General features: G+C 38.0%; 1 protein-coding gene and 1 pseudogene across 1 annotated transcript; one reads left to right on the top strand and one right to left on the bottom strand.

Annotated features, from left to right (window-relative positions):
* Window positions 1–613: 613 nt before the first annotated feature.
* LOC139960827 (solute carrier family 23 member 2-like) lies at window positions 614–15,689 on the bottom strand. Its single transcript, XM_071959412.1, has 13 exons — window positions 15,545–15,689; window positions 15,097–15,292; window positions 14,115–14,272; window positions 13,564–13,655; window positions 13,249–13,310; window positions 12,308–12,489; window positions 11,844–11,940; window positions 10,406–10,562; window positions 5,379–5,632; window positions 3,839–3,965; window positions 2,411–2,554; window positions 2,155–2,250; window positions 614–2,053 (listed from the first exon to the last, which is right to left on the bottom strand). Exons 2-13 carry the CDS (start codon window positions 15,268–15,270, stop codon window positions 1,839–1,841), a joined length of 1,758 nt encoding a protein of 585 aa, XP_071815513.1. The 5' UTR covers window positions 15,271–15,292; window positions 15,545–15,689; the 3' UTR covers window positions 614–1,838.
* Window positions 2,734–2,832, top strand: LOC139962261 (U2 spliceosomal RNA; annotated as a pseudogene).
* Window positions 15,690–16,008: the final 319 nt, after the last annotated feature.

The following is a 16,008-nucleotide window of genomic DNA, read 5'->3' as shown; positions in this document are numbered from 1 at the left end:
ACAAATTGTCATTCTGTATTAAAAAGAATAACTTTTTAGCTTCCTGGGTATTATGAAAGCATCACCTACAAACCTTTATGGTAACGTCATCCAATGTTTGATTGTCATCAAATGGTTTTTTGTTCAGTTACTCGCATTATTTGTGATCTAGTTCCTGTTAGTGTTTTTATTCAAAGAAGGAGCCTCGATATTCAACCAATTCGTGAAACCATGAAGCTATATACAGTGGTCTCCCTTATGTGGATTGCATAATCAACAACTACTGCTAGGCTATGCCAAAGCATGGTTTACTTTGATTTATGTAACATCTTTTTCATCTGAATGACATTTTGTCTTGAGATCCCCGAGATTACAAAAGTTACTAGATGTGCGGCGATATTTTATTGTCAATGGTTGCCAAGTATTAGTATTAAAAGTAGAAGGGAAATTTGATGATTTTTATACAATAAAGTATTTGAAACAGCTTGTAAGCATCATAAACAAACAAATACAGTTGTTCTATGCCACGATAGACTTAGGATATTGCATGAGTTTTGCACCACTTTTGTAAAGTTTAGAAATCTATTTATCTTCTGAGCAGAGATCATGAAGGAGAATTAAATTGCAATAAATTGCAATTTTTTTTTTAATTAAATGTATATTTCCATTCATTTGATGTTCGGAAGTTCAACGTCACGAAAACTTCCAACTGGACGCTCCGTCTTGTGATGCAGTTTTGGTGTACACTGCAGCTTATCATACAGGAGACTTTTCAAAATAAATTACCAGTTACAATATCATTAACCCAGTAAATACAATGAACAACTGAATGAGTTATAAGAAACAAGTAAAACGTGCATGTAAATCAATATAACGATTAAGGTAATAAAAGTATGGTTATATTATTTTTTTCACATATAAAAGAAGAATATTATCTATTACAGTTTTAAACATCCAGCTTCACTTTGAGAGCACTGGTTTTTAAAATGAGATCATTTAGTGTCAATTATTCAAAATTTTAGGCAAAAGAACGTCATGTAAAAGAACAGGCGATTATTTGTTGTATTACCTCGCTTGTGCAGGCTTTGTGTATAAGGGAAACCTCTGAAGTTCGCACTAAGTCACAGACGGCTCAAACTGAGCTCCTGTGGTATTACAATTATTAGCTTCAAGGGAGCCAGATGGGTAGAGGGTTTCTATTTGGGCCTTTAGCATCAAGAATTCCAAAGTTTGTGACAAATGTTCATATTAATGTTATACATGGTTCTGTGGATATGCCTGGTATTTCATTTACAACTGATAAGAATGAAGTGTTCCACTTGAATTATGTCCCTAAATTATCCAGACTGAAACAGTGTTGTAGATGCATGGGCGTTAAGATATTTAATAACGTCAACTGGTCTTAACATTATTGCTAAAACATTATGCTCAAGATCTAGCAAATCCTTTTTTAGTTTTTTAGTAGTTTAAAATGGGCACGGAGTTAAATATTACTGTGATGAGACTAAAGGTCTATGGAAATTGTGTTTGTTATTGCTCTATAGGTCCTTTGGGGAAGTTCTTATAACAATTTAATTGTGGCAAAGAGTATTAATGTCGTGTCCGTTAATCAAGTAAGTTTCTTTAATATGCCAAGCTTTGTCGTATCCAAGTTTAAAATTACAAAGCTTTTAATTCCGTTACATAGAAACATAAGAAACAAAAAGGATAATACAACAAAAAGAACGAAACGCTATACAGCTCATAATGACTATGTTAATAATTGAAAAGCTGACACGTTGACTCCGGATACAATGGGAGCCAAATTTGTTGCCGCCACTGGAAAGAAGTAACCTATATGTTACAAAGATAATACGGGTTTAAACAGACGAGTCATCTGGAACTGCAGTGTTGTACGGTCGACGAAACCCTGTAAAAGTAGGACTAAATGGAACATATCTCATCCAATTCTTCTTTTGAATCCATCTCATACCGAACGGTAACTGGTAAACAGACAATTCTGTACTCATTGTCACGGCTGTATTGTCTTGAGACGTCTTAGTTCTCCAGTCCATGCCCCTGTCCTCATATGTCCCTATAATATTGTGAGAAGAAGAAAGAAAAATGACTCTTAAGCAAAAATCTTTTCTAAACTATATTAAGACACACATCGAGAATAGTAATAGAAAAACGTACCAGGAATGAGGTTATCTAACAGAACGGAAACAGCTGCACCCATGAACATCTTATTTGACAGAAGAATAAGGGAAAGTTGATCGATAACTCCAATTCCTAGAGACAGGAGACAAAAACACGAGACATGTTAATAACATATCAGGAAGACAAAGATATACTCGAACAAACATCAGTTGAAATTTGATATAAAAACGCCACGTGATTATAGAGACCCTTCTCACAAGCCCAAACCCTGTAAATTTGTGATACTACTTACCAGTATTAACTGCTTCAGGGTTTTTATCAAAATATCCCGGAATCCCGATGGCAACGAAAATGGAGATTCCTACGACAAGTATGTTTCGCGAGCTTTCCATGTTAACGTGTTGAAAATTAGCTAATCCAATAGCTGATATCATTCCTGAAAGGAAATGTGGAATATATACACACAGTTAGAGGAGTGAACACATTTGCAGTCTGTTTCACTAAATTACATTCAGTGCTTCTCTAAGTCCCTTTTCTAAGAACTACAACAATGAATAGCTTATCTTTTAAACGTAGTATAGCTCCTTCAATGGGTATTCATGATGGGAGATTAGTATCACTTCTCGGCCTTTTGGCTAAGATCATGTGTAGTATCTGTTCCCTTTCGAGGGGAATGGTGATGCACACCTGACGATGATCACACAGTCACAGTCTCGATGCAAGGGGACTGGGGTTAGAAGCGGATCAGTCGTTTTGGTAGTTTGGTTTTCGTGCCCAGGTTCTTTCCTGGGCGACTTTTCCTTAAAAAAGTATCACTTACACAGAAGACAACGGTAATCCACACTAATAGTTGTAAACGTAACTGAAACTCAAGAAGAGGAGACATGACACGTGATCGGCACATTCCGTTGCTTTTTAATCTAGTCAATCTTTCTTTTTTAATGGAAGTACATCCATTTGTTTCCGTACCTGTCAAGGTACGATGATTGCAATATTTTTCAAAATGCAATTTATAACAAATATTCCCATTTTCTGAGGTAATTATATAATTACCATTTGGATATCTTAACACAGGACTTTGCTTTGAAATTCATATACCTTATTGGATCAATTATTTTGTCAGTTTGCCTAAATTGCCATATTGCCCCTCAGTCAGGTTTCGACAGGTATTCTAATTTTAAATTCAACACTCTTCATGACAAACGTTACTGCCAGGAATCGGTTTCTACCATTGGCGCATAAGGCTGCAGCATTTCTACATACAGTATATGATTCACAGCGTCTACTACCGACATCTCAATTAAAGAAAGTTTTGTATTTCAGTTCTTTATTTCACAAATTTAGCTATTACTATTCCTAAAAGATTGCATGATCCGTTCAAACTCTGACACCCACATATTTTTTTCAAATCACAAATCGTTCCTTCAGCCCCTCCCAACTAAACAGTTAGTCTTTCAAGCCCTTTGCACATTAATATTTATCACATGCAATACGCTGGTTCACAACTATACTTCCCTTTGTAATTAACGAATGTCAAGCTAATGAAGTATAGTTTTGTGGGATTTCACACAATGGGATTGAAACAATTAGACAATTCTCTGTTCTTGGCCTATATATACGGTACTCCTTGGAATCAGGATAAGTGAGATGTTAACTTTATAACTGAAATTTGTTCATACATAAACTCTGACTGTTACGTATTTGTCTATGTGAAAGTTACCAATGGTAACCGCTGAAGCTCCCAGCACAGGTGATGGAATTGCATTCATAAGGGCACTGAATTTCGCCAGGAACGCGACGGCCGCAAAAATCAACCCACTCAGGATTAAGACAGTTCTGCTCGCGACCTGTGAAAACCATATCAGTAATCGTGTTAACTGTGCATGTGAATAAAGAAACACCGTTGACATATATAGGAAGAGTTGCCGAAAAATTGATCTCCTGTGTCAGAGAAATGTTTACTTGTATTCTCGACCTAATTCTATTAAATCGTCTGATTTCCTGTCAATGTCGTCAACTGGCAACAACTTCGAGAAACACAGAAATAAGGACATTATGACTCTATAGGCCAGATATAACCAGCACTAGGGCTTTTCACTGAATACAATGAAAGGCGCAATAACATACTAAAAGAGTGAGAAACGATCAACTTATTTTGGACTCTTGTCCCTATCAATTTTTTTTTAAATACTAAAAAGAGGCTATGTCTGAGCCTGGGTTTTGCATAGCCAAAACAGCTTAAAACAATACTATGAGCCCATTGGCCTAATTTAAAAATCATATTTGGTACCAAATGATTTGTTACTCAATGTTTCGCTTAGCAACGCTGATTATTCTAACTTTACCAGACCGACCACTTGACGGTAATGTAGTCTGAAGCAATCGGAAGAGGTTAACAGTAAACATTAATGACGTGAGTCCATGAAGATAACAAACTTGAATATTCGTAACTGTCACAGACAAATGTGGACAAATCTTCCTGGGCGGTATTGCTCGATTGGTAATTGACCGATGAATACGATCAAATCATTAATATTTCGCGTGTTGAAGTCAATGAATGGCTGTGTACTACCGTTGTATACATGTGACTCCCCAGCACAGTGTGCCATTATCTGACATCATCAAGTTAAATTAACAGGGTTAACTTTCACATTATTTCCGAGTCAAAGCTCAAAGCTTATATACAGTGAACTAGAATTTAACATTACTTTGAACACTGAGCGGTGAACAAATACAGTAACCATTGACTAACAGTAGATGCCAAACCTATTCTAATGTAGTACAAGGCTTCAATGAGAATATTTGCCATGCCAATGCAGTTTCGAGTTTTCTTTTCAATGCAGAGGATTTTACCTCATCAAATAATTTTGTGAGTGGTAAACTATGTAGGCGTTATGCTGGCCTGCATGGCACTGAATACTTTAAAGAGTTCATACAAAAGGACCAACATTGCAAGTGGACTTGAATCAATCTAGTCATAATTGTAAGCATCACCATTGCGATTTATTTCTGCCTGTCCGTTGCAGTCAACCAGTGCGACCCCCAGCTTGAATTGTGTAAACTATGAACAAAATGTTTCTTTTGAATTAAGTTGAAAAAATTACATGACTTGAAGCCCGCTGATATAGCAGAAGCACATATTCTAGATTTCGTAAACTTAATTTCTTTATGTGATCATCACGGAATTGTATTAAATCAAGATCTTTTCAACTGTTTACATAATAAACATGTTACATTGAGTGAAAATATCATCTGTTTACCTTTGTAAGGTTTAAAACGGATATGTCGCTACTATGTGAGGTGACGCCCACGCCAGCACCCCACAATGCACCAATCATACAACCAATTCCTTCCAGCCCTATTCCTCGGTTTACGGCGTGGAGGGGTGGCGGCGGCACAAGAGATACCTGAGAACACGCATGATAGTCACCAAGTGAGTCTAACATACTTGCTACTACAGCTGTGAGAACGCCAGCAAATCCGGCAACGTTGAAAGTAGGCATTCCCCATTGACCTGTGTTAAAGATAATTAAAGATATGACGCTTACACACAGTATACAAGGTGCCTTACTCTTATATAACAAAGAAAGATATAGATTTAAAAGAATATATTTCTTCTGGGGGAATATATCCAATCACCATTGGTTTTTTAGCAACTATTCGATAACTTCGTGTGTCACTATAGTCTAATAGAGGGCGCTTTCCAGTCAATCTTGGCAGAGCCGTATATTCTAAATATACGGCTCTGAATCTTAACAGTCTAGAGTGGAATTTGCTGCTCTGTTGGTATCAATGAATAAAGAATTTACGAGCGATGTTGCGGTGTGTATGTATATAATGTTGGCGATTTCCATATTTTCCACAAACACAAGCAACAATTTTGCAAACAAATATGAAACAGTGAACAATATCAACTTATTTTGGCAAAATAAACCAGAATTATTCACATTTAAATGTGTAAAGCCCTGTTTTAGATTCCTTTCCCTCAGAGGCGAGGATGAACTCCGCAGTCGCACCTCCTCGCCACGAACGTGGGTGTTCTTGCTGCTTTCAGCAGGACATGGGGCAGGGTGGGTGTGGTACTTTTATCACAGCTAAAGCGGCGTGGGAGCGTGTAGCCAGCGCTATACAAGATTAGTCTCGGTCTCTCTTTTCAAGGGGATCACAGGCTAGACTGGCTTGAACGGGCTGGGGAGCCTTAAAACCCCCTAGGAGAGGGAAACTCTGATTCCAAACCCGGGCAGGCAGAGCTCGTTAGCGTTGGCACGCAGTTGTCTAGGGGAAGGTACCCTAAGAGAAAACCCGGTCCTCCAGAGTGGGGGTTGGGCAGTCGGCTGATAACCGCCTCCTGGAAAAATCCCATTTATCACAGAAATCAATGATGCTCAGGGTCCTAATGATGGACCACAAAACCTTTTTGGATTAACTGCAGTAGCAGACAGTTTCACAACTGGACGCAGGATGACGCCGTTGGGCCAAAGCCTTCGGGAAGCCCAACGCCCGATAGGAACTGTGGTGACGCCAAATCACAGCCTATTCTTAGGCACATGGAACGTGAGGACTATGTATGCAACAGGAGTTGCATCCATTGTGGCAAGAGAAAGAGAGAGGCACAACATTGACATTCTAGGCCTCAGTGAGGTCAGATGGACAGGTGCAGGGAAAGTGAGACTTGCTTCAGGTGATACTCTGTTGTATGTGGGCAACGACAACACACATGTACAAGGTGTTGGTATCATGTTGAGTGAGAGAATTGTAAAAACTCTCATTGAATGGACACCAGTCAGTAGTAGACTAATTACAGCAAGGTTTTTTGGTAAACACAAGAAGGTCACAATCATACAAGTATATGCTCCGACAGAAGCTGCAGTAGAGGAGGGAAAAGACACGTTTTATGGGCAGCTCCAAGAGATTGTAGACAGATGCAGCAGACATGACATGGTATTTATCATAGGTGACTTCAACGCAAAGGTGGGATGCGACAATGAAGGACTGGACGACATTATGGGCAAGGAAGGTATTGGTGTTAGAGACGACAATGGATAGAGACTATGTGAGTTCTTTCAAGTGAATGGATATGTTATCACAGGTACGATCTTCAAACACAGAACTATCCATCAGGAAACTTGGGTCTCGCCAAATGGAAGAGCGAAGAACCAAATTGACCATGTGTTAGTGAACAAGAGTATGAGGACCTCAGTACTAGACACAAGAACACAAAGAGGTACAGACGCAATAAGCGACCACTACCTTGTCAGATGCACAATAAGACTGAAACTGTGTAAATATTTGAATAGATCAAAGGTAAAGCCTAAATTAGATATTGAAAAGATTAAAGACAGGCAGATGAGAGAGCAATACAATGTAGAGGTCAAGAACAGATATGAAGCCCTGGATGTCGAAACACTAGAGGAATGGTGCGAAGGGCTGGAGAAAGTATATGTAGAAGCAGCTGAGATGACAATAGGGTACACCAAGAGAGTAAGTAAACCTTGGGTCTCAGCAGAGACATGGGTTAAGGTAGATGAAAGGAGGGAAATTAATACGAAGATTAATAGCACAAAATCAGAGAGGATCAAAGAGAGATGGAGAGAGACTTACAGAATAAAAGACAGAGAAGTAAAGAGAAGTACGAGAAGTGACAAGAGAAAGTGGATAGACAAAATGGCACAAGATGCCCAAAGAGCAGCAGAGAATGGAAGGCTTAAAGATGTTTACGCTATAACACGGAAATGACAGGTAAAATGGAAGAGCACTACTGCTGCTGTTAAGGACATAGATGGCAATATTATTAAAGACAAGCAGGCTAGAAAAGACAGATGGAAGGATCATTTTAGCTCTGTGTTTAACAGAGGCGATCCAATGAACTGGGTTCGTGAAACTGATGAGCGTATTGAAGCAGAGGTTGAAATCGATTTAGATGTTATTACAAGGCTGGAAGTACATGATGCATTGATTAAGACTAGCAATGGCAAATCCCCAGGTTTAGACCAAGTAACAGCTGAATTGTTAAAAGCTGATGTAAATGCTACAGTGGAAAGACTAACAGACCTCTTTAATATAATATGGTCAGAGGAGTCAACCACAAAAAGATGGAACAAGGGGCTAATTGTTAAAATCCCCAAAAAGGGGGACCTCACAGATTGCAGCAACTGGAGAGGTGTGACATTGCTGCCAGTTATGAGCAAGATCTTCGGAAGAGTGCTCATCAACAGATTAAAGGACGGAGTGGACAAGGTTTTGAGGCAAGAACAAGCTGGTTTCCGCCCAAACAGGAGTACAACAGAGCATATATTTACACTGCGTAACATCCTAGAGCAGTCAACTGAATGGAACTCACCTCTGTATGTGCATTTTATTGATTTTGAGAAAGCTTTCGACTCTCTACACCGCAACAGCTTGTGGAATATATTGAAAGAGTACCAGATACCAGACAAGATAATTAGAATTGTGAAGGCTTTATATGACAACGTTGAATGCGCAGTCGTGGATGAAGGTGAAACAACTGAGTGGTTCCACGTAACATCTGGGGTGAAACAAGGATGTGTCATGAGCGGGTTCCTGTTTTTGTTAGCAATAGATTGGATGATGAAGAGAGTACTTGCAGGAGAAAGAAGAGGCATCAGATGGAGATATACCACGCAGCTTGAGGATCTGGATTTTGCGGACGATATTGCCTTGTTATCGGCAAAGCATGACCACATCCAGAAAAAGACAGAGAAAGTAGAAGAGATGGCAGGAAGAATTGGTTTGAATATGAATGTGAAGAAATGTAAGCACATGAGAATGAATAACAGGGTAGATGCGCCACTGAAATTCAACAACATAGAAGTGGAAGACGTAGAAGAGTTTGTATATCTGGGGGCCAAAGTCAGTAAAGATGGAGGAGGTACAGAAGACATCAAAAACAGATTAGGAAAGGCACGTGGTGCATTAAGAAACCTAAGAAGGATAAGGAAAAATAGTGCAATAGGCAGAAAGACAAAACTAACACTATTCAAAACGCTAGTAAGATCAGTGCTGTTATATGGAAGTGAAGCATGGAAAGTGACAAAGAGAGAGGAGCAAAAGTTGGATGCTTTTCAGTTCAAGTGCATACGAAGAATACTGAAGATACCTTGGACAGAACTAGTTAGCAATGACAGAATTATGCAGCAAACAGGCATAAACAGAATAAGTGTAGAGATACGGAGACGCAGATGGAATTGGATTGGTCATATTATGAGGAAGGAGACAGGAAATCATGCAAGAGTAGCAATGGAATGGGCACCAGAAGGAAAGAGGAAGGTTGGCAGACCCAAGACGACTTGGAGAAGGACAGCAACTAAAGAGAGAGACAAGAATGACTGGAGAAGCTGGTCCGATGTGAGAAAAGCTGCAGAAGATCGACAGGGGTGGAAAGAGAGCATCTTGACCTTATGTAACAGACGTTACGGAGAAGATTAAGATTAAGATAAGAAATGTGTAAAGATCAAAGTCTTTACTTTGGGAGACCAAACTCGGAGTGTCAAATTATCCCGGGTTGGGTGGGGGGGGGGGGGTGTGAACACAGTTGGATGCACACAGTAGGATGGGAAATAAAGACTTTTGATTTGAGGACGGTATTTGAACAATTTAATCTAAAGATAATTGATAATTACGTCATTATTCAGAATACTTGGGAAAATCGACAAGCAAAGTTTTATCCTTAAATCCCTATCAATATTTCACCTTCACCAAGTGAAAAAATTCACATCAAATCAATTAATGTCTTGGAGCAATTATGATGGTGGTCAAGAGAGGAATGATGAAACCATGGTAACACTTGTCGTAATATTTCAAATACATTGAAAGAAATTTATTGAGCCTTTATTTTAAAACTTTAACATGCAAGTCAGATTAAGTCATATATGTCCGTATTCCCCCATCCTTTATGATAAAGTTGAATTATTGATACACGCGCATTCATTCCGTATATACATGTAATGCAGCCCACCACGGATGAGATATTGTACTTGATGGCAAGTGGTGTTGCTATTTTGTTTTCAAGCTTGACTATTGAATTTCTTTTTCACGTGAAACAAAACTTACGGCCGAAGCTATTACCGATGGTCTCAGCTGTTACATGCAATGTTAAAGGAATGTAACACACTTGTGTATTAATGTACTATATGATGACTATTGAAAAGTGTTAAAAAGTAAGATACAAATCGTCCACTAAAGAAAGTATCTTATACTTTAAGCAACCATACTAGGAACGAATGTTTTTTCATGATTTCCATGTCTTAAATAGTACTTCAGCAAATACCTGGATAAGGAAGTGCAAGCCAGGGAGCCGCCCTAATATTATCCACTTTAGTGTCTACACGTGCAGCATAACCGTACACTTCTGGATCGTCCGGGAAAACACCAGTTAATGTCAATACGACGCATACGAACCACATAATAGCGATAGCAAGCATCATCTGCAAACAGAAAAAAAAACGAACCTTGGCTAAACAAGCACCGACTTACAAGAAGTAAGACTTGTATTATCTACTACTAATGTCATAATGTAAAACGTTTTCAATAATATACGGTAACCACTAGCGTATAACGAACATCACCTTTTAATGAGCTCACTAAGTTTCCTCTGTATAATACTAAAGCAACACATTCTGGGATGCAATCTGCAACTGCATGGATTCCCTGCGTGCTTTATCTCATGCCTATAATTGTACTGAGAATGAGAAATCGTACTCTATCAACAATTTTTGCACTAAAACTACTGCCCACCTAACACCCCTAATTGAGGCGCTGGGTGGGTTGCTCTGACTTAATGGGGCATCATGGGATGACACAATAACATGGAAGAAGTTATCATGTGAGGGGGGGGGGGGTCAGAAAGAAGTGTACGAGAGTGTGTTCGGGGGTGCGTGTTTGTTTTCAGGTTGAGCACTTCAACGAGTGAATTGTAAGTCCTCAGACGTCATTTGAAAGAATCAGCACGTCCTCAGGAAAGTTTTTCATGGGGGTTTGTAACAGTAAGGATACGTGGATTTGATATTTGTGTGTGCGTGAAGTGCGTCAACATAAAGTGTGTCACGAACTCCTACACCGTATAACTTCAAACTTGGGGAGTGTGTGGATGGGCGAGGACTTATCACCTCCGTGACTCGTGACTAATATGGTCAAAGGTCAGAGGTCAAATCAAATAACCAAGAACAGCATTTTGACCATTACAAGCGTATGAAACAAAACCATGTGATATATCAGACTCTGCAAGTCTGCAGTGCATTTGATTAATGTAAAACGCCATAGTTCGTCAAAGTCAAAGATGGACAAATTTGAGTGAAAAAGCGTTTCGCAAACTTCTTCTTAATGTTGCAATCAATAGAAAGGTGTTATCATCCAGTAGAAGGACTTGTGACTTATCACTTTGCCTTACCCATTCTGCTGGTGACCAAGTTATCTTTATGTTTTTCACCAAGTCGCTTTGCTCCTAGTTACCATATTAAACAGCAAAAATTGCTTGACCATTGCCAATATCCATCTAACGAATGCATCCAAGTGACCAAATCTAAGTATGTGCAGCCTCAAATTATCCGCTTTTAAAATTTAAAAAATTCTTTGTTAATATTTTTGAGAAGTCCTTTCAGCTCATCTTATACTCCAGGTCAACATCTTATCATTGACGAGTCATACTTATTGACAGAGCTGTGAAACTGTATTTAAGATAAGTCGAAATGAAATATTTATATACTTACTGGGAAAAGGGCAAAAATACGAATTCCATTGCTTCCGGGGAATGGGACGCTCACATTTGACAGAAACATCGAAAACAAAATAACCAGAGATATTGTACTGCAAGAGTAAAAAAAACACAAGATCAAAAACAAATACACACTGAAATATTTCTCATTTGGTCACACTTTCTTCAACCAATCAAACACAATCAAGTGATATCAAAGTTGATCATTTCAACTTTCTTGAAAACTTAAGATCATTTCTCCATGCAGGTTTAGGTTGTTAATTTCTATTTAAGTGCAATTAATTTCACTTAGGCTCAATTGTATTCTACTTAGGACCTAAGTGTAATTAATTCTGCTTTAGTAGAATAAGGGGGTAAAGGTTAAAATGGCTTGCCATAACTGCAGCCCTTCATGTCTTTGCAATATGCATCTTAATATGAAGGGCTTGTTCTTGACTGAAATACAGGTTTACTACTTACGGGATAGAAATACACCAATGATCTTCAACGAGGTTCATTGCAACAGGAATGATGCCAACACCAATCATAAATATAGTGACACCAATGGTTATGGGACCTATGAAGCGAAGAAGGGTCCCGATGAGTCCAGTGAAACCAAGAATACATTGCACCAGCGCTGCCAACATCATCACACCTTGAACCTGCAATGAACGTAAAATATCAACAACAAAATGTTGATATTATATGCAAATCTACCAGGGAGCAAATAGAGCCAAATATCATTTGTCAAAATAATGTTTTTGGTCGATTTTATTTTGTCTCTTCATTTGCACTTGCCTGTCGTAGATACTACATGGCCTCCCCTCCCAAAGAATAACATTAACAGTTCACATCAAAAAGGTTTCATTTTCTGTACTACGTAAAAGATATGCAGCGCCATTAATGAACAAGTACCTACTCTTTGCGTTTTCAGTCCATGGTAAAAGAACACATACAGGAATATATATATATATATATATATATATATATATATATATATATATATATATATATATATGGGTATATCTTTCAATGACGGTTGTAAGTATACCTCTTACGAACAAAAGTAAACATTGAAGAACTTTAAAAAAAATCGACCCTCAGTACACGTACCACTTTAAAATAAATGCCTCTATTCTAATTAGCCTCCGTCATCGATCACATTAAAATGGAAAGGCTATTTTGTATTTTCATCGTAACACAACCACTTATGTTTTATGTAAACATTTGAACAATTATGCTAAATTAAAAAACAAAACAAAAAACAATTCCACATCTAGACTATGTATATAGAAGCTGAACGATGGAGTCGGGACACGAACTTAATTTTGAATGACAAATACGATAGCGTTTTGGTGTATTTTTACGCATAGAAATTAATAGGAATGTGTATATATCTGGTCACACCATAGTGTACGTACCTCACGAATTCTGATAAGCGCTTCGTCCCTTAACAGATTGTTTTCAACCGCCGTAGTATTCGCTGTAGGTTAATGAAAATGTTATTATAGGATTTCATGTCGCACATATTGGTTTTACTACTTGTCCCCAGCCTTGACACCCCATGCAGTGTACTGCTACAGTGGGGAAAATGGTTAAACAGTGCATCGGTTCCCGGCCCGATGTGTGCTTTATTGTGTACGTGATGTAAAAAGAGGCTATCAGGGTGTTGTTATGGAACAACTCCCGGGTGCATAGTGACGGAGAATTTGATAAATACCATGATATACACAAACCTGCCGAAATCTCAGGACAATCCCCTCTCACTTGCAACATGGCGATCAGTGGGATTAAATATGCCGCAGATGGTCCTTGTAATATGGGTAATCTTCAAGAAAAAAAAATTATACATATATATATTCCTTTCACTACGTTTTCATTAATATATATATATATATATATATATATATATATATATATATATATATATATTCATATCAATAAACATTGCATAAATCTATACGGTATATGTTTGCAACAGCCATATATATAGCGAGTGGTTTATCAAGACAGACTCTGCATAACGGGTTATAGTTGATTTAATTTGACTGAAAGTAGAGCTTCACATATACACACAATATCGGACAATGTTACAGTATCTACTGTGAACTTTGCATTTGTCAATATAATAGCGTTTGTAAAACCGTTGTTGCTGTGAGTGCAGAGCGTGCTGTATACAATGAAGATAAAACTTTGACGTATAAGCGAGCAAATAATTACATTTTTAACTTGATTAATTGTGGATCTCTCACGAAAGCCACAATGACACACTGCAGTTAAATCTTACCGGCATCCAAGGAAAACCTGAAGCATTGTACCAATCCCGGTAGTGAAGAAACTCGTAGCTATCAGTTTTGTAAGGAGTTCATCTTGTTTGTCAAAACACAGACTCTTAGATAAGAGGATAGGGAGCACAATGCAGGAGGTGAAGTTGGATGAGAAATGCTGCAATGAACGACATAAATACGCATTAAAACATACATGTTTGTATTACATTCAGAACGAGGACCCCATTGTATTTTCCATTGTTCAAATCCACGTACCCTAACCTTAACAATACCCCATACAATAGAATTCTTCCGAGGACGTGGTGATTCTTTAGAAATCACAACCGAGGACCTGGAATTCTTTTGTTCAAGTCCTCGGTCAGATAGAAAAACAAACGCACGCACACACACACATTTATCATGTGTATCATGCTTGATAGGCCTCCAGAGTGGTCGCATAGCCAATTTTTGGGGAAAGATCTGCAACTCAATGGATTGCCTACTTGTTGTTTACTTGACCATCTGAAATGAGTACAGGTTGGATCGATTCAAAACTTCAACAATTATCACATATCTTACTTGACATTGATAGATTATCCAGCTGCGCTAGAAATAAAAATGTCATATGATGCTAATTGAAATACACGTATGACATTTTAAAGTAATGATTATAATGTAACGTCACTTCCCCTGTCTGGCGGGACAATCTTTAAAGGTGGGCTTTTGACAAAAAAATGTGACAATGAAGATATTCGAGTGCCCGTGACACATGTGGGGGTACCGGTTATTCCAAATTCCATTGCTTTACTGGGTTGATGACAAATTGTGCTAACAAGAAACAGTGTTTTACATGTATCCTTGCTTTACCTAGCTTTGGGGGGGGGGGGGGCAGGAGGCATGGAGTGCCCAGCGCTTGGTTTAAAGCAGTGCCCTGGTTGGGGCAAATTTTTACCCAACAGTTTTTAGAGTGTATATTTTCGACTAATTAAAACATAGATTTACCTGTAGAGCTAATGCAAATGACATTATCCAAGGTGGCTGATCGCTAATGCCATAAATCAAGGCCGCTCTTCCAGAATCAGTCTTGCCGGTGTCTACGGTAATTATCTCTGTTTCATCTTCACTCAACATGTCTTTGTTTTCCGATTCTCCAGCTGCTGCTGTTGTTTCATCCATCTTTAATGTCGAGATAAAATAACTGAAATTTCAAAATAGGAGACAAATAGGTGAAAACATCAGCGTAATATGATGAAGACAAAATGGTAGTTTATTAATGGTATGAGAATATTTGATAAAGTGTACTTTGAATATACAAATGAGCAGCAGGAATATTGAAAAAGGAATTCTAAATACTTTTAATTTCCTTGTTATAGCATCTCAAATCAACTGCAAGCTGGACATGTAGAAGATACGATTGATATATAAATAATAATAAAAAAAGTAAGCTCACCTTCACTGCACGTAAACATTATTTCACGGTTTATCTTCTGTGGTGTTTTAACTTGGTGTGTGTTAGAAACTAGTTTTGTGCGTTATTACATATGTAAGTCTTTGTTATTTTTGCTGGGTGTCTCCCATCTGCTTATCAAATAAGGCCATATGGTGTAAACCATTAAAGAACCATAATAACAACTAAAAAAAGGGAAATGTGTGTCTTTTTTTATGCAACACGAATGTAATTTTACTTGTCTGGCTGCATTTTGGGGTTTTATTATTAGTGGATTATTAGGTCGCATAATCTTGCCTTAACAATGTCTGACAACATGTAACTTAAAATGCAGTTTTCAGACGTTACTATATACAGTTTGACTAAATAAGAACACAATCTCCAACAACGTGATTGATATGGACTCCTGCGTAATTTGAATTAAATGGTTTTACATTAACAGATTAGATACGTGTTTAATTCCAAAT

Source organism: Apostichopus japonicus, chromosome 20 (assembly GCF_037975245.1).
Source record: "Apostichopus japonicus isolate 1M-3 chromosome 20, ASM3797524v1, whole genome shotgun sequence".
NCBI classification, from domain to species: domain Eukaryota; kingdom Metazoa; phylum Echinodermata; class Holothuroidea; order Aspidochirotida; family Stichopodidae; genus Apostichopus; species Apostichopus japonicus.
This window is presented reverse-complemented; position numbering and strand designations above follow the sequence as displayed.

Bases quoted from the DNA above. Each gene is read 5' to 3' on its own strand.
- LOC139960827 (XM_071959412.1), bottom strand. From the start codon at position 15,270: ATGGATGAAACAACAGCAGCAGCTGGAGAATCGGAAAACAAAGACATG. The intron at 13,311-13,563 runs GTTTGTGTATAT...ATTAACCTACAG, and splicing joins TTGTCCTGAGATTTCGGCAG to CGAATACTACGGCGGTTGAA. The intron at 2,054-2,154 runs GTACGTTTTTCT...ACAATATTATAG, and splicing joins GTTAGATAACCTCATTCCTG to GGACATATGAGGACAGGGGC.